Below are 19,355 nucleotides of genomic sequence, written 5' to 3' on the forward strand. Positions count from 1 at the left end.
ATGAAAACGAAGGTTCACGCATTGTTTTGTTAGTTCAAAAGTTCCAACATTATCTAGCTGGGAATTTTTCTAGCCAGGGCCCATGCAGCAAAGATCACGAAAAAGAAGTTTTTATTTTTCCCCCACTTTTATTCCCACATTTTTTGTGGTGAACGATCACACTTCATTGCATTTTTATGTTCTTTTTTCTTCTGTTGATTATGGTCATACAAAAGTTTCATTCTGTCAACAATTTTAAATACTCAGCCTTTAGAAAAGATAACTGAAAATGCATATGTTTTTGATTAGCAAAGCTTTGCATTACAAAGATTTTTAATCATTTTAGCATACAACAGTGAATCTGATAAGAGTTGAAAACGTTCTAAGCTTTTTTCATCTTAGCCTAAATTTCTGATTAATTACAAACTTGACCTTAATGTCTGCCTTCGTTATAACAATTTCAATTTGTGACTTTTGCGAGCTACTTTTTACTAGGATTAAGAAAGGTTCTCGAGACACCTTATTGAAGGTCCATGCTGGAATGATTTTGTTCATCGAATCCAAAGATTCAAAGCATATGTAGTTGTTTGTGCGCTATCTGCATCATCTCCAAAATCATAATTCGGTGCTGAATCTGCAAATACTGGAGTATCCGCCTCTGTTATACCAACCCCGTGATCTGCCCGTCCACACGCACTGCCACCACCACCAATCATAAGCACTGCCCCATCACCGCTGCTATAACACCAAAAGCCTAATGTATGGCTTGGTTTGAGGTCACCACTGCAACTGTACTGTGAAAATCCAGCAACTCCAGACACTCTTCCATAAGATATTGTGCAGCTTCCTCTGCAGCCATCATTTGTAGGAAGCCAGGCTGCGTTATTTCTAAAGAAAAATAAAGCGATCTTACGATCTTCTTAGTCCAGTAATTTTGTTTTGTTTCAGCTCTTTGCAGGAGCATTTTTTCAAATGTCAGAAAAGCTCACTTTATCTTATGGGAAAGGGGATGTTCCCTAATCGAGGAGGCATGTGCACCAAGTAGACAACAAAAGAAGGTTATTTTCTATTTTCAGGCAAAAACACAAATTTACCATTCCTCCCCCCTTAGCTCCCCACCACTACAATCATTAGAAAGTTATGCCATGTCCCTTGTCTTAGTCGTCGTATACCATGTCCCTTGTCGAAAATCTTCAAGCTAAATATAATTACGAACACTAAGACTAACGTTTATTATTAATAAAACGATTCGCTTCTACCTAAAATTGCCATATGACGACATCTTGCCACGAAATGTTACCGCTGAAGAGAAACAGTTCCCTCCGTAAAGCAGGGCGTAGTGGGTAGAATAATCACTGCGAGACAGTTTGATATCGTTTCCAACCACGTCAAAAAACGCCCTATTTATCATGTCAGCATTTGTCGATGGTGATGTTGTCGATCCATATGATCCTTGGTCGTACCAAAATGAACCACTACTTTGCATCCAGTTCTTTGCATCTGCGTTCGAGAACCTTGCTATCAATGTCCAACCACCGTCAGTCATATGACAATAAACCTATGAAAAAATTATTCTTTAAGCATCAAACCTAATAAATGTTTTTGGAAAAAAAAAATTATTTATGAGTTCTGCAGTCTTTAGACTTCAGACTAAAGAGGAGCAATATGTCTCCATGGATTTAGTTGGTGGCAATTGCTTTTCCACACAGCACCACCTACCCTAAACAGTGCCAGAAGGGGGCATAGCAGCGCTAGAAAGGGGTATAAAAGGCAAGGCAGCCCCGATTTTCCATCAAGGATCGACTTCAGTATTCTCCTGAATTCGGTGCCATAAGTTCGTGCGAGTGGTATTTTTGACTAAATACTTCCTTGTCTGTCTTTTATGAATCTGAAACTCTTGTAATCACAACTTAACAAGAAATTTTTCATTTTTCGAGTAATTTCCCAGTTGACAACACTAGCGTTCCATTTGGTTTATGTGCTTTTCCTGCTAATATATAATCATCCTCCATTGATGAAAAGGTTTCCTGACAGTAAATGGCCAAAGGGTATGGCGCACCAACTTTCATTCCTTCCCTGCACCATTTTGGCTGAGGCTGCAAATGAAAGAATCACAAGTCCAGTGATATGCCTTATAAATCAAGCATTAATCCTAAAACGAAACTCACATTAAATGTTAAACCAGAAACACCTCGTATCAGGTAGACACCATCAGCTCTGTGTCCTTGATGATACAATGCCCTGCAGCTGGCGACAGATGCTGAAAAATTTGAAAGTTAGGTAGATTCCGACGCAAGTTGGTAAGTTGGAGAGAAGCAAGGAAAAAATTAAGACTTGTAGAAAAGATTTTGCATCAAAGCTTTCTTGTTTTACAAAAAAAATCCAGTTGGAGGACTTGATTCTCTGGCCTTTCCCGTTTTCAGCCCTCCTACCAATAAATCATTCCACTTTAGTCAATTAGAAAGGCCATATTTCAATGTTTCCTCCTCCTTCTTTCAAAACCTTGTGACATTCAGCTAAGATTTCAAGGCGCTCTGTCTAAAATAGCACCCCATTTGATGTCTTGTGTTATGACAGGGCCTACCAGACACTGTTTGTGGGAAGAAATCCTAATTGGAGGAGACTCAGTTAAGTTCGATTGGAATTTCTCGAACTCGGAAAGTGCACAGGAAAGAAAAACATAGGGATATGGGCTTGTAAAAGTAATATTTATGTAAATTTCATTCATTGCTGCAAAGATCGAGTGAGAATAGTTAATTATAGTACATCTCAAAACAAAACGTAGTAAGTTGTGCTCAGCACAGTGAGGAGAGGGGTTGAAATGATTGTATCAACCTAACGAATGCATAGGCAAACGAATAAAGTATCTTCTGACATTGTTGCCATCTCGATACAATAATTGGTTTTCTCAAGATTCGAAAGAATCAAAATATAGTTGACTCCAGAAAGATTGTTTGGAAAGAAACCTACAATCCAGGACAAAAATTAATGCATCTTAATGCAATTTTTTACAATTTTCTACTTTACATAGCTGTTGTCAATTTGCGACCCCCTTTCCTTCGAATAAATGTTTACTCAAAAGCTCTATCATTTGTGTTTCAAAAACATTTACGAACTGAAACATTGTGGTTTGAATAAGAAAAAGGCAGAGGGAGGAATTCAATAAAATATAAGTAAATATAAGAAAATATATCAGAAAATAAAAGTAAAAACGTTATTATATGTGCGGATAGGAGAGCAAGAAGAATCACTTAGGAAGAAGAATGGTCTAGCAATGAGCATGAAAAAATTTTTTTCATGCAAATGGAAAATATTAAGATACATGAATTGAAGGAGACTAGATTTATTGACACTCACGGGTGACTAAGTTTACACCCATGGGCCAATAGAAATGAATGAATCAGTCATAAAGTATGATTCAATATTTTGATAATTTCTTACTTGTCTGGCACAGCGTTCCTTCATATCCTGCTGCGCAAGTGCAAGTGTATTGGTTGACTCCATCAACACATGTGCCACGATTTTGACACGGGCTGCTTCCACATTCATCAATATCTGAAGAGAGATTAGAATATCAAATAGCACGAATAATCAAGGCAATGTTGACAAGTAGATGTAATAAGAGGGAAAGAGAGATATTCTACAATTTCCGACAATATCTTACTTGTCTGGCACAGTGTTCCTTCATATCCTGCTGCGCAAGTGCAAGTGTACTGGTTGATTCCATCAACACATGTGCCACCATTTTGACATGGGCTGCTTGCACATTCATCAATATCTAAAGAAATCACGCAGGTAATCATCACAAACAGCTAAGGTTATTTTTATAAGTAGATGTTATGCAAAAGGGAGATATTCTACAATTTTCGATAATTTCTTGCTTGTCTGGCACAGTGTTCCTTCATATCCTGCTGCGCAAGTGCAAGTGTATTGGTTGACTCAACAACACATGTGCCGCCATTTTGACATGGGCGGCTTGCACATTCTTTTATATCGAAAAGATTAGGAACATAAATAAATTAGCAATAGAAAGAAGAAATCTAAAATTTGCTTTTTCTTGAACTGTTGCACCAGGCTGTATTCAAAAACCTAATTAGGCCCAGTCTGCACGAATACTTTTTGAAAAAGAAATTTGTCATGAGTTATAGCTTGAGAAAACGTGGCGTGAAAAGGTTTTTTATAAAAGTGCAACATTCTTAAAGAAACAACAATAAACAATTGAATGTAGCTGCGAAATGGTCGAAGCTCTTGCATTTATAATAGTGTATCAAGCTTGGCCATGGTATTTTCAAAAAAGTGTGTCACACTTCGAAACGAGTTTCTCAGTCAATTTAGCATGGAAGCATGTCAAAATAATCAGTTCAAAAGCTATAGAACCAAAGTGCCTTGAAGTCAATGTTTAAGTCGATTAATATCAGACCCTGTAACAGTAGAATATCTGAAAGGATCAAAATGTATACAAACCAATGCACTCGATTCCCTCTGATTTTGAGCACGACTCGATGCACTGGTAGCCAGGATTACAGTTATAAACTCGGCAACGTGGTCCAACCTTAAAGAAAATGAAAAGGGAACTCGATTTAGAAAGACTTTGGTTACTTTGTAGCAGAGCAGAGCAGAGCAGAGCAGAGCAGAGCAGAGCAGAGCAGAGCAGAGCAGAGCAGAGCAGAGCAGAGCAGAGCAGAGCAGAGCAGAGCAGAGCAGAGCAGAGCAGAGCAGAGCAGAGCAGAGCAGAGCAGAGCAGAGCAGAGCAGAGCAGAGCAGAGCAGAGCAGAGCAGAGCAGAGCAGAGCAGAGCAGAGCAGAGCAGAGCAGAGCAGAGCAGAGCAGAGCAGAGCAGAGCAGAGCAGAGCAGAGCAGAGCAGAGCAGAGCAGAGCAGAGCAGAGCAGAGCAGAGCAGAGCAGAGCAGAGCAGAGCAGAGCAGAGCAGAGCAGAGCAGAGCAGAGCAGAGCAGAGCAGAGCAGAGCAGAGCAGAGCAGAGCAGAGCAGAGCAGAGCAGAGCAGAGCAGAGCAGAGCAGAGCAGAGCAGAGCAGAGCAGAGCAGAGCAGAGCAGAGCAGAGCAGAGCAGAGCAGAGCAGAGCAGAGCAGAGCAGAGCAGAGCAGAGCAGAGCAGAGCAGAGCAGAGCAGAGCAGAGCAGAGCAGAGCAGAGCAGAGCAGAGCAGAGCAGAGCAGAGCAGAGCAGAGCAGAGCAGAGCAGAGCAGAGCAGAGCAGAGCAGAGCAGAGCAGAGCAGAGCAGAGCAGAGCAGAGCAGAGCAGAGCAGAGCAGAGCAGAGCAGAGCAGAGCAGAGCAGAGCAGAGCAGAGCAGAGCAGAGCAGAGCAGAGCATTATGTATTCAATCTTACCAAAATGTTTTCTTTAATATAATTATCACCATTTCTTTATTTTCTTTACATTACATTAACATATTGTGTCATATTGAAACTAGTACCTGCGCTACTGGTTCATAGTGAATCCACCCAGTTGCATTTGTCAATGATACGCTCTGATTTGCTTTCGAAATATCCAGTAATTGGCAATTATTCTCTTGCAAAGAGGCAGGAAACTTCTTGTAATTGATCGTCATACACTTCTCTGCCCCTGTGCACCTCTTTGCGCAAAGTGAAAGCTTGTTGGCGTAGATCTCCAATATGATATTTTGCGCAGTGCCAGTCAATTTTTTATCACGGTCCGTTGCTTTCATTAGAACATCTCTCCTGCACGACGAACGGTGTATTGCGATGCTTTGTGATTTTGCACGGATCAAAATACAGACTAGAGCTGCGACAGTTACAAAACATCTTTTTGATTGCATTTTCCAAGGTGATTTGAGCACTTGACACTGGGGAGGCTGAAGTTGTCAATGACTCTGGTAACTTATCACCGCTGTAACTTTGATTTATAGATTTCTTTGCCTTAGAAACTCCATAGTAACCATTATGAATTATTCATGATCGCTAGGATTGTTACTCTTATTTAGCCAAATTCCACAGGTAAAAGTAATTTCTACATATTTGCAGCTATTGATCAAACTGTTTACCAACCAACAATTAGCGCTTGGGTCATTATTATCTACAAATATCGAGACAAGGAAAATGTAGTGAAGAAATGATGTTTTGATGGATAATATCACAGTTGTCGATATTATTGAGCAAGCTAAGGATTACAAAAGCCTGATTAGGGGTATTTGAAATATAAATCGTTGAGATTTTTGGAGAAAAAGAACAAATACTTCTGTTTTTAGTCAATATAACTTCTACATATTTGCAGCTATTGACCAAACTGTTTACCAACCAGCAATCAACGCTTGGGTCATGTTATATAACTTAAGCATCATGATATTATCTACAAATATCGAGACAAGGAAAATGTAGTGAAGAAATGTCTTGATAAATAATATCACAGTTGTCGATATTATTGAGCAAGCTAAGGATTAAAAAAGCCTGATTAGGGGTATTTGAAAAAAAAATCATTGAGATTTTTGGAGAAAAAGAACAAATACTTCTGTTTTTAGTCAAAATAACTTCTACATATTTACAGCTATTGACCAAACTGTTTACCAACCAGCAATCAACGCTTGGGTCATGTTATGTAACTTAAGCATCATGATATTATCTACAAATATCGAGACAAGGAAAATGTAGTGAAGAAATGTCTTGACAAATAATATCACAGTTGTCGATATTATTGAGCAATCTAAGGATTACAGAGAGAAAAAGAATATATAAAATTTATTCAGGGCTGATAAAATAATGTATTCCAGAGATGCCAGAAACTGCATCTAAAATAGATTTTGAGCAAAGTAAATACGAGGCAATGGTTCAAGCTCTCTTTCATCACAGTTTTTTGTATTTTGACGTTGACATAAAAAGAAATGTTCTTGCAAGATTTTTTGAATATATGCAGTGAGTGCAATGAGTGAGTAGGATCAAGGCTATTTCACATTAAATGAGGTAACAGAATAAAATAGAGAAGAGAAATAAATGATACACAGTTTAGCAATAAAAAATTGACATGAAAGTATCAACAGAAGAACTACATCATGATAGACATATTTCCTTGTGAATTCAGATCTGGGATTTGGAACAAAGCAATGACCTTAAGAAAGCTGTAACTGCCAGAAAACATCTTTGAAATTGAATTTTTGATTTAAAACCGCAAGGGTTAGGGTAGAGGTAGTGATTGGATTTTTGTGCGGCACCCTTAAGGTGACTGGAAAATTACGGGAAATTAAGAAAATCAGCTTTTAACTTCAAGGTAAAGAAGATAGTAAAGTGAACAAAGTAAATTATTGCATTAGTTTGTTACTACTGACCACCAAAATGTGCTTTTTACTGAATAGAAGCAAAATTTATCGAAGAACACAAAATTTTTGGGGGCCGCTTAATTGATAACGAGCCATGTGTGATATGTAGGATCTTCCGATCTTGTTAACTTTGATTTGGAATTGACCTAATTCCCATTTTGCCGCCATCAATTAGCACAACAATATTTTTGTTCAGTTCAGTTCAGTTCATTTTATTTTTAAATCCATACATACAAATCTTTTAAAATACAGCTGCAGGTTATAAAAGATGAAAGAAATTACATACAATGAGAGAAATAGAGAACAAGAAAAAAATATAGATGATTTTACAAAAACAAAGGAGATTTGCATGCAGGAATTTCTCAAAGGAGGAGCTCTCTCAATAGATAGACTAATCGAGGAGAGGGCACCCCCTGTGGTAACAATCAATTAATTTAGTATTTACACCACAGGCTGCCCAGGAGGGGGCCATAGGACCAACGAGAACAACTGCCACACATCCTCTGCTCCCTCCGAAATAAAAATAGCAAAGACTGCCCGACAGCCATCCCCATCATCCCACACCCCCACACAGAGCATCTTTTGTCTTGAGAAGAGGTTACAAAAGATTCTATAGTTGGTATCTGGTGGAGAACAGATGCAATTTTAGTTTCCGGCGAAAATTTGTAACTGTAGTAGATTGTTTGATGACGCAGGGAATGTTGTTCCAGGACTTGGCACCTGCATATCTAACTGATCGTAAACCATATTGCAGAGTATTTTCTTGAGTCATAAAAATATCACCTTTGGAAGCTTGTCTTGTATCATAGTGATGAACAGATGTCAAAGTTGCAAAAAGATTGTGATAAAGGACAGGAGAAACCATGTTCACAGATTCATAAACAAATGTAAGCAGCTTTAACTCAAACAAATCATTCAGTTTAGGAATTTGGCGTAGATAGAGATGAGAACCTCTTGAAGGCAATAGCTCTAACCACCTTCTTCTGCAGAAGATAGATTGGCTTTGTATGCACTTCATGAGTAAGACCCCAGACAATGACTCCATACTGGAGAAATGAGGAAAATAAAGAGTTATATAAAGTGATTAAGACACTAGTAGGTAAAAGATGCCTTACTTTGAAAAATATACCACAAGTTCTTGATAGCTTTTTGGAAAGTTCGCTTATATGATATTTCCAACTTAAATTTTCATCCAAAAGAGAACAAGGAATTTGACATATTTAGCCTGTTTTACACACTGATTACCAATTTTTATATTGATACTGTGATTCGAAAGGGTTTTGAGGTGAGTGAAAAATGACAACATTTGTTTTATCTACATTCAAGGCACGTTTATTAGCATCTAGCCATTTTGACATGTCTAAGCTCCTTGTTGACCATTTTTTGAAGAGTATTTAGGCTGTCTGATTCAAAGTTAATGTTTGTATCATCAGCAAAGAGATAGAAAGATAGTTTGGAAGATGAGCTGGGAAGATCATTTATGTAAATTAGAAACAGAAGTGGACCAAGGACAGAGCCTTGCGGTACACCACAAGTAATATTGCGATGACTGGAGTTGTAGCCATTTACTGAAACATACTGACTTCTGTTACTAAGGTTAGAAGTAAACCATGCTAAAGATGTGCCTCGAATGCCATAATGATGAAGTTTGTTAAGAAGAATCTGATGATTAACAGTATCAAAGGCTTTTTGAAAGTCAAGGAAGATTCCACATCCAAATTTCTTATTATCCAGAGAATTCTTGATTGATTCTGTCAAACTGATTAATGCATGGTTAACAGAATGATCAGCTCGAAAACCAAACTGAAGATTATACAAGATTTTATATACTTCCAAAAAATTAAATAATCTTTTATACATCAATTTCTCTATGACTTTGCTGAAGAAAGACAGGAGAAACATTGGTCTGTAGTTTGAAGTTGTCAGTTGTCAGATTTCTAAATTATTAATATTGTTTATCGGTTCAGCCGCTGGTGGGAAGAGCCAACCGCATATGTAATCTTCCAGAATAGTTACCAACATAATAGTTACCAAGGTTTTGCTAAGGTACGGATTTCGCAAACACAAATATAGAAACTTTTATACAGATTTTGGGTCCAGGTAATGACAGGATAATAAGTAAGTTGCACTAATAATAACATATATGAGAAATGGTAAGGTCCTGATTTTAGTTTTGGTACAGTCTCTATCAAAATCAACTGCATTAATGGTGAAGCCACATGGTTGATTTACCTTATTGGTGGTAAAATTGCTTCCAATGCTGAGGAGAAGGGGGTCAAGGGGCTCACTGGTCCGGGGCCCTTGGCTATAGAGGCCCATAAATAACAACCCAGAATTTCTAACTAGTGATCAAGTCTCTCCATTATCACAAATTGTCATTAATAGAGACAATAATGACAAAAGTCCATGAATGAAGTGAGGTAGAAGCAGTTTGAGTCTTTGACTTCCTGAATGTTAAAGATATTTAGAATTTCTCACCTTTGTGGGCATGAGCTAAAGAAGTTGAAAAGCTTCTGAATGTAACCAAAAATTGTGATTGCAACAGAGCAAGAAACAGCAATATGTATATCGTACAGATTTACATCATGGCTAGCACTTCTATTTGCAATAGTGTGTCGGTTGTGATCTTATTGAGGTAACGAATTAAATGTTCACCATTTTTATAAGACTTTCAAAATGTCTGAGAAATTTTCATTTTTTGCATTATTGTGTTAAGATATCAGTTATGCTTGATTTATATCAAATAACAAACAGAAGTAATAGCTACCAGAAAATGGCACAATTTTCTTAATAGGAGAATTCATAGTCGGGGTGAGAAACTTAGATTTTCTGACAAAAATCTAACAAGAATTTATATTTGTTTGATATTCTTAAGTTTATTTAGCTTTAAAATCTTCCTATCAAAATATAGCAATTAAATAAAAAATAGACAACCATGTTAAATTTCCGACAGGACAAGAAGTTTTCCGACAAAATAGCAGCTTAGCTCTACAAGGGGATTTTACCCCTTCTGGTCCCCCTCTATCTACACCGCTGCTACAAGAGCAGTTTAGCCACCATTGCAATTTAAGCAATCATCAATTTCAAAAATTCCAGGGGGAGCATTTCCCCTATGGTAAGGGTAGTCAGGACCGCATTTACATCTGTTGGGGTCCTGGGCCTAAAGTTGATTGGGGCCCCTTGAAAAATACAAAAAGTTTGTGTCACACGCATAGTCCTTGGCTAAACATCATCATTACCAACCAGGTTAAAATTCACTAAAAAGTTTGATAGATAAAAACTATAAGACACAAATAAACTTGTATCCATTTAGCGTTGCAGTACATTCCCAATAAAACTACCCTTGCCACTTGGTTCATAACGCTAATGTCTTTCGTCTTTACTTAAGTGCTGAAAACTTTTCGATGTTTTTTTTATTGGTGTTTAAAACTCCCAGGACATCAAAATCTGCTGCCATTAAACATAAGGCAAAAACGCACTACTGTGACATTGTGGACCTTAGTTCACTCTTTTTCTTTACCCTTTATAGCATGGTGAACCATTTTTCACCGGAGGAGCCTCCGTATGGTAAATTGAGCAACATACTTAGTGCAGTCATTGCATTTGAAAAAGCTCCAGCCGGCGCCACCGAATGTTTTGATTGATATAATCGAGGCTTTTCGCATATTGGTAAATACCGTCTGTAAACATTACTTACAATAAGGCACCATTTTAATATTTAATTTTCAATTCAAATCATTTCAATTCAATTTCATGAAATTGAAATGCTGCTACATTTATGGACTGTGCAATATTGGTGTTTATCCTGTCCATAGTTTCCACCAGGAGCTGGTGGTAATTTATTCAACCCTTCAAAATTATGCAATTAGCTGAAATTGTCAACGGATCCAGCCTTGTAAAACTTTAAATTCTTCATGCCCCATCTTATCTACCTCCTGTTTGGTTTCATTGAGTATTTTTTCGAAGATTTTTCATGCAAAATTTCAATGGTTTCATTGCATAAATTATTTTCATAAACTAGACCCAGCCCTCTGTCTGGACAGAATATTTATCAATATTGCACAGTCCATAAGTATTGAAGCTTTTGTGGACTGGGGCGCAGACTACATCACGCTTATAGATTGGCTAATATCGTTTCACAGATGGTTAAAAGACCTTTGACATGCTTAAGTACAGCGAATCCAAAAATAACTAAGGCCAAATATTAGAGCACGCGAGTATGACTTTCTCTGGTTTGGCAAGATGGGACTTTTGTAACATTTGTTAAATAGGCAGGTATTGCATTTTGGGATGTTTGCCCCTAATACAGGGCCGCCGGACGCAGTTTTGAACAGGGGGGGGGGGCCAAAACGAATAAAAAGGGCACAAATATTTTTTCCGAAACATTAGTAAGTGCCAAAAATGGTACAAATTTCACGGTAATTTAGACAATTATAAAAATTATGACACACGTTGGACATAATAATGATATTTATTTTCTTACTTTCTTATTTAAACAATTTCGTCCCCCTTGGTATTCGCAACATCCCCACTTAAACACAAATTTGTTCGCCTCCATGGAATTTATTTTTAAAAGCTAAAAAATTTTATGGTTAAGTCATCTTCACGCAATCGGCTGAAGGTGCGGGCACATTCTTCACTGTCATAGCAAACATAATTTGCAACATTGATTAAGTTTATGTCGTCAGTCTTATGAACGAAACAAGTTTTTAACTCTCCTTAAACTTGATCCCGGGTGGCTCAGTCTGTTGGTAAAACGTATTACGTGTGAGTTCCGAAAAACTCGAAAAAAGCTAGAATTCTGGGTCATAGAATCTTGAAAATTGGGTTGCATTCTTAATCAGTCAGAGGAAATACAAAAAGGGCAGGAATTTACTGATATGATGTTGCAGATAACTTTTTAGATATATCAATGGCATATTGAAGTACAACAAATTTTGCAGTACGTCTAGTCTTGTATATTCTTCTAATCCTAGATAAGAAATTGAAGTCTTTGTTTAAGTCTTTGCTAGCATGTACTCATTGCAGGGACACAACTTTTTCATTTCTTCATAAAAAGTAAGCAATGTAATGCAGTTATAGTTTTACAGATGTCTGATTTCGTTAATATGTATGTCAAGAACCACAAGAGATCGTTGTTGAAATCAAATTTAGTGAACTCTGCTTTTTAACTTGCCTATTCATAAGTTTAAGAAAAATAATGGTTCTAACATGAATTGGTATCAAAAATTCCTGCTCAAGCTTGAATATTCTCAGTGAAAAGAGTTTCACAATTTTGGCAAAGACGCAGAATAGGGTACATTTTACGCATCCCAGAATCAGGGATATTGCTCCAGTTTCTACTTTCAAGAACGCACACGATATACATTGGACCAAATGACTGTGCCCCCCCCCCCCCCGGGGACTTGACCGGACCCTTTCACTAATGCGTTTGTTGCTGAAGACATACTAAGGAAATTTTTTCGCGGAACAGGCAGTCTCCTTCGCAGTTGATATTGTTCATCACAGGAGCTTGCGCTTTTCGCATCAAGACCAAGTAAACACTTAAGGAATTTTCAATGAATGGTCCTCCAACAACCTCCAGAGTTATGTTATTTTACCTAGTTTCTAAGGGCAGAATATCTGGCATTGAAAAAACACGCAAAATATTTTTCAAAAAGGGGCACTTGTTTATACCTTTTGCAAACAGGGAGGGCCTGTGCCCCCGTGGCCCCCCTGGCTCCGGCGGCCCTGTAATAGGCAACTGCTCACGTGAAACCACTGTGCGCTGCTCTAAGGAACTGTTTACATGTTTGCTCTGTGAGCAATTTGATTGGTCAAGCTCTGGTGGCCATTTTTTTCTGAGTCAAATGCCTTTCAGCCAATTTGGTATCAGTTGATTGCCTTCAAAAGTATACAAGCCATGAAGACAAACTGTAGCTTTAACATCAAGTCGAAAGCTATTTCAAGTAAAAATGGACTAACCGACATTGTGCTTGAGATCTCCATCCAAAAGATTTTACCTGAAAGTCAAAGGACAGCACCAAACACACTTTTATTGCAAAAACTAGCAGTTTTTCGCAAGCACAGATCATGTATTTGTTGTTTATTTTCAAAATTTTGTTTAGGTTTTGAGTAACAGGTGCCTTTATTCCAGAAGTTATTGCGAGGCCTTTGCAGTCCTTAATAATTTTCGAGCAAGCAATAAATTCGCGGTGAACGAGATCCGAATATTTTGACGCAGCAGTTTCTCAAAATTTTGCAGTGACAATGAAACCGCGTGGAAAAATGAAAAAAGAAAGGATAAAAAACAGAACATTTTTAACTTTAACTATTTATTTATTGTTTTTTATTTTTGAAAAAAGTTGCAAATGTGTTGATATTTCGAATGACTTGTCAAAAATTGTTCAACCTCTTGTATCACCAGTTGCCTAAGTTGATATATATCAATTGCGATATCGATAAAAATCACTAATGATTTGTTCTTCTAGTATCTTTGTTGCAAAATGGTGTTGTTCCATTAAAAGCAAAGCTAAAGAATGGGGGTAAGTAAATGTTTGCTAAGGACGCCAACAACAACACAACTATTTCCATCAAAATGTGCAATGATAAATCACTCTGAAAAATAGGTATGCCCCTTGTTTGAACCCCCTTCTAAAAGACCCCACAATACATGCGAACGTTTTCCATTAAAAGCGTCCGTGGAGCTTACTAGAGATATAACAGAAAATAAACCAATTTGGTCCACGATTTGATCATTGACGAGCCGTGCCTTGTTTACAGGTTGAAACGCTAATCCCGCTGCGGAAATAGTGGAGTAAATATAGGTGTGCGCAGTCACAACAACAAATTAAGGTGGCAAATGACATTACATTTTAGAGCCACATCGAATCAAACACGGGTAAGCTATCAACATTTGGTCTGCAACTAGTGGAAGTCAACTGAATTTATTCTTGTTCGTGTTTGATGTGAATATAATCTACGGATAAAGAATGACAAATTTTCCTTGTCATGTTGGGGAATTTTTTTCGATCTGTGCGTAGCAAGCTGCCATTTGCGCTGAGATTTAGGCCCGCTATAATAAGACGGTTTCTGCCGTTCATTTTTGGATGCGTCTTTATCTTTTGCATGTTCAGCATAATCAAGAAAATAGGAAAGTCTTTCAAAAGTCATTACGTTGTTGTCGATTTGCAAGAAATTAATTCTCTAAGACTTTACTATGATGAAGCTGTTCCGGAAGTCGTACAACATCCGAATAAATTAACGACAGTTGTATTGCTCTATCAGCAGTCAATGAAATCAAATACATGGGAAAGTATTGGGACATCGGAATTCCTGCGCAAAGAAGGTTATCGTGTTATAATCATTTATCTGCCAATACTTTTTTCGGACGCAACACCATGGCCTACATACCCCTTGAAGGGAGCCATTTTGGCTGAAGCTCTGAGGAAATTGAATGCAGTTGAATCAGTTTTGGTTGTACCATCTTATACTGGCTCTTATGGGTTGCCTCTGGTTGTGCGTGGTGGATATGCCCTTAAAGGCTTTGTGGCAATATCCCCGTCAGAGACAGATAAGTTCACTGGAAAGGAATACAGAATTCTACAGACCCACACTCTAATTGTATATGGTGGTAATGACAAGAACTTTGGAGCAGGTGCATTAGAAAATTTAAAAATGATCCCAAACAAAGAAATTGTAGAGGTGCCAAATGCTGGACATTTTTGTCACATCGAACAAATGGAATACTTCCATGCAATATTTCTAAGATTTTTAAATGCATTGAAGTGATTTCTAAGTCATAGTTTATAGGTATTTGGTCAAGCCATAGTCATATCTCGAGTATCTGGCATTCTTACCCAACACAATTCACATAGCATTCAAAGTGTTTACAAATACGCATAGTAACATATAAATTGCTCATGATAAACAAGATAGATGTAGACCTAAAATTAATCACATTTTGTTACTGAAAAATCAGTTTGATTATGGTTATGTCATTGTTAAATACTTTTGGTCCTGCTCATATCATCACAGATACAGTCTGACAATGGATTTCGATGTTTCTGTTTGTTTTTATGGTACATATTTATTTTATATCTGATTGGGGCTTTATTTGCAAGCATTTCAATATGCCCTTGGTATTTTGTTTGTATTTGGATTTCATCAGTTGAGCCGCCAAAGTGATTGCACACAATACAAATTGGTGTTCTCAAATGGTGTTAGTTTTGGCCATTTACAAATAGACAGAGACATATCATCTTTTGTGCATGGACATTTGAAAATGCAAAAATGCATTAGGATATAAATCTGACATGATTGTAAATATGTTTAATTCAATCAATTATATATAAGAAATAAAATGAGAATTTGAGAAAAATTTAAAAGCAACCAATTTCAAGCACATTGTTTATTGAAAATGCCTTTTTAACACAATGTAATTTCCAAACAATTCAATAAGAATAAAAAATGACATAATATATCTTATAAATAGGGCCTCTATTAATTTAATTTCAAAGCATGGATTTCAAAGATTTTTGTCAAGTTTCACAAACTTATTTCATAAGTTTAAAGTACAATCAATACCTCCATTGAGGGTTCTAGCCCCGATGCCCTAGTAAGAGAGATGTACTCTGCTGAAAGCTTTACTTGTGAATCCCAACAGTGCTGCATTTGATCGTTTGTTTTGGGGTAGTATGCTTGTTCTTGACTAGCTTAATAAGTCACTTTTTTTTATTTGTTTGTACTTGATAAGGTCATATCTTGTCTTGTGAAAAATTAGATTAACAGTTAAAATTTGAGACTTGATTAAAAATGATGTCGAAAGATAGATTATTGTTAATAGGAAATATATTTTTGTGGATTTTTGGATAATTGCAAACCATATTATTTTCTTTGATATAATTATGTGTTTATTAGGATGGAGTCAAGTTTTCATGTATCTTTTCCAGTTGACATAAAAATTCAGGTATGATAATTTTAGAGTCAGGAATTAAAATCTATTGCTAAATCATTACTGAAAACTATAACGCCCTTTGTAACACAATTCAGAGGAGAGAATACCTAGATTTTCTCTATTTGTGTACTTTGTGTTTCTTGAGCTACATAGATACCAAACACAGGTGCTTTTTGTAAGACCTTACCTGTCTCCACTTTACTCAGTGGGTGTTTATTCAGTGGGTACTTTATACAAAGTGAGTAAAGTGTCCTTTTTCACTAATGTCCCCCCCCCCTTTTTAAGCACAAAAGTAAAATCGTTTAGCAAAGTAAAAGTGCTGCCCATATCATTGTCTTCCTTTATTTGGTTTTACGCTGCATCAGCCCGTTCCTCCAGTAACACATTTATCGTTTTTATTTCCATAGAAATGTATTTTTTACTTTATTCTTATTAATTTAGAATTAACAAAAGTAAATGATTAATTATAAACATAAATCTCAACTTGTGATTTCTTCACATTGCTCAACTCAGTACTAAATTTGATTGGTTAATGTTATTAGAATAGCTTCATGTTGAAATTGGTTTATTTTTTGTCGTCTGTTGCCCCCTAAAACAGGTATCAGTGCTTTTCAATCTAAGATCGCTATGTTAATTGTAAGAATAAACTTCTGCTACCTTTGGTAAAAAACCAAGGAAAATAGCAAAAAATGGCATTTTTATTGCGCATCAGCCAAAAAGATATCTGACATCAGTTTCAAACGCTTTTCTACAATGAAACCCAACACGTGTGTTCTCCAGAAAAGTTTTTATTTATCGGGTGTTGCACATGGTTGCCAGATTAACTGGTATAAGAATGGAATCTTGTAGAACGCCTCAACGATGTAACAGCATTTGACAAATTATGGTTGATTTCAAAGAGAGGATCGAAGCAGACTGACTGATTGACTGACCCATTATTGGGGCCCTAAAGCTAGTAAAAAGGGGAAAAGCCTGCCCCCTACTTTTGCCAGCCTCGCCCCCCCCCCCACTTTCAAATTCGTCGAGTAGGCCCTGCTGTAAGTGGGGATAACATTATTTCATATTTATTTATGATATCTTGCCATTATTTCATATTTCAAAATTACCAAATAAAAGAAAGTACTTCGAAATTGTCAATTGGTAATTAGTTAGAGATAAGCAATTAGAAAGCAATAAGGAAAAGATAACAAAACCATGCCTAAAATGTGCACAACGTTTTAAACAATTACAAGAAAATGTCTCCAAAAAATATTCTGGAATGTATTTTTAGCTAATCTAAAAGGGATGGTCGCCATCACAAAATGCTTTCAAATAAAACACATTTCCTGTCCAAAAAGACTTGTTAACAAATCTTGTAATGCGTCAATCTAAGGCAGTAACCAAACACCAATTCTGCAGCCTATCTGCTGACAATTGCTTAAGGATGGTGCAGATGAAGTTGTTGATGTAATGGATAATAATTATAATAATCACAACCATCACTAAGAACATGATTAGCATTTCGATTGTTTATTGATTTAATCACAGATAGCAATGATTACCAATTAGGGTTATTTATTCTGTTGAAAGGCAGAGTTTTTATATGGGAAACGAGAGAAAAGCTGGCGATTTTTAGTGATCACTACAATAATTATGATTCTTATCACGTTTACGAATTTACTAAATGTCTTTATACTGTTGAAAATGATGCTAATGATAGTGACAACATGAATATGACTTCGCAACTGATGACAACAATGACTGTCACTGCTATTTTAATCACGACCCTGATTTCAATCATTATCATGATCATAACCATTTTGATATTTGTGAGAGTGATATCGATGTCACAGACCCAAATGTCCAACAATGGTGAAAAGTTTGTCAGCTAAAAGCTTGTTTATACTTTATGCTGAACGTGAAGCAGCATAACTGACAGCCTTTTTAATCAAAGAATTAAAGAAGAATGTTTGACTCGGTGGTTAAGAATTGCAATAAAATTCTTTGTCTTTTTGTAGATTTAAGTCCTAATTGAAATGTTAGCTATGTTAATTTTCTAGAATCAAAGTCAGACTATTTAAACTTTCAATTTATAAATTGTGTCACAACTACAGGTCTGTTTCGTAGTTCATACAAACAAATAGCGCTAACCACAAGCCAATATTTGTAACCTAAACTTAAGCAACAAACACAACATGAAAACCTTTAAATTAAAGGTAGCTCAGCCAGTATGCAAACATCAACCTTACTTGCAACATCAACAACATTTTTAGAATTATACTGGGATAAATGGTTTTACTTACTTGCCGGTAGATTTTCTTTTATAAATACTTTTTGAAGCTTTGTAAGAGACCCGTTCTCCTGTTTTTGATTTGGTATAAAAGATTTGGTTTCAAATAGAAACAATATCAGAAATAAAAATATCAAATAGAAAGAATATTGGAAATCAGAATGCCAAATACAAAGAATATCAGAAATCAGTGTACCAAATAGAAAGAACGTCAGAAATCAGAATATCAAATAAAAATAATATCAGAATACAGAATATCGAATAGAGAGAATATTGGAAATCAGAATGCCAAATACCAAGAATATCAGAAATCAGTGTACCAAATAGAAAGAACATCAGAAATCAGAATATCGAAAAGAAAGAATATTGGAAATCAGAATGCCAAATACCAAGAATATCAAAAATCAGTGTACCAAATAGAAAGAACATCAGAAATCAGAATATCAAATAAAAATAATATCAGAATACAGAATATCGAATAGAGAGAATATTGTAGCTTCAAAGCAAATCTGCTACAGAGGAGGGCACGAACTAATTAGAAATGAACCCAAACACCACAAAGCAAACCCAACGCTGGCGTTCTTACAATCTAGATAATTGTTCGCTAAATAAACAAGATTACAAAATAGTTGATAAATGTATACATAATTAATTAGCGAGTTCTAGATGTAATGCAACTAAATGAAAATAACAACGTGAAGAAAAAGCAACATAAACAGTAACAGATTAACCGAAATTAAACTTACTATTTGTTTGACCTTGTAGCACTATCCAAGCAATAGGCTTATTCACCGCTAAATACTACGCCGAAAACAGTTTCTTCTTTTGCTTGCAACTCATTCTGAACTACTACCGATGCTGTTCTCTTTCTGTCCGTGGGTAAAAC

The 19,355-nt window shown here is 36.4% G+C and overlaps 2 protein-coding genes across 2 annotated transcripts; one reads left to right on the forward strand and one right to left on the reverse strand.

Moving 5' to 3' along the window:
* Positions 1–267: 267 nt before the first annotated feature.
* Positions 268–9,693, reverse strand: LOC135688388 (uncharacterized). The gene is made up of 7 exons (XM_089114088.1): positions 5,412–9,693; positions 4,444–4,531; positions 3,644–3,757; positions 3,421–3,534; positions 2,148–2,239; positions 1,239–1,537; positions 268–867 (listed from the first exon to the last, which is right to left on the reverse strand). Exons 1-7 carry the CDS (start codon positions 5,772–5,774, stop codon positions 531–533), a joined length of 1,407 nt encoding a protein of 468 aa, XP_088970214.1. The 5' UTR covers positions 5,775–9,693; the 3' UTR covers positions 268–530.
* A 4,679-nt stretch (positions 9,694–14,372) lies between these two features.
* LOC148957954 (protein ABHD14A-like) lies at positions 14,373–15,035 on the forward strand. Its single transcript, XM_089114195.1, has one exon. The coding sequence runs from the start codon at positions 14,373–14,375 to the stop codon at positions 15,033–15,035; it is 663 nt and encodes a 220-aa protein (XP_088970321.1).
* The last annotated feature ends 4,320 nt before the right edge of the window (positions 15,036–19,355 follow it).

The sequence above is a fragment of the Rhopilema esculentum genome, chromosome 19 (genome assembly GCF_057945365.1).
Source record: "Rhopilema esculentum isolate cy_ngs chromosome 19, ASM5794536v1, whole genome shotgun sequence".
Classification (NCBI taxonomy): domain Eukaryota; kingdom Metazoa; phylum Cnidaria; class Scyphozoa; order Rhizostomeae; family Rhizostomatidae; genus Rhopilema; species Rhopilema esculentum.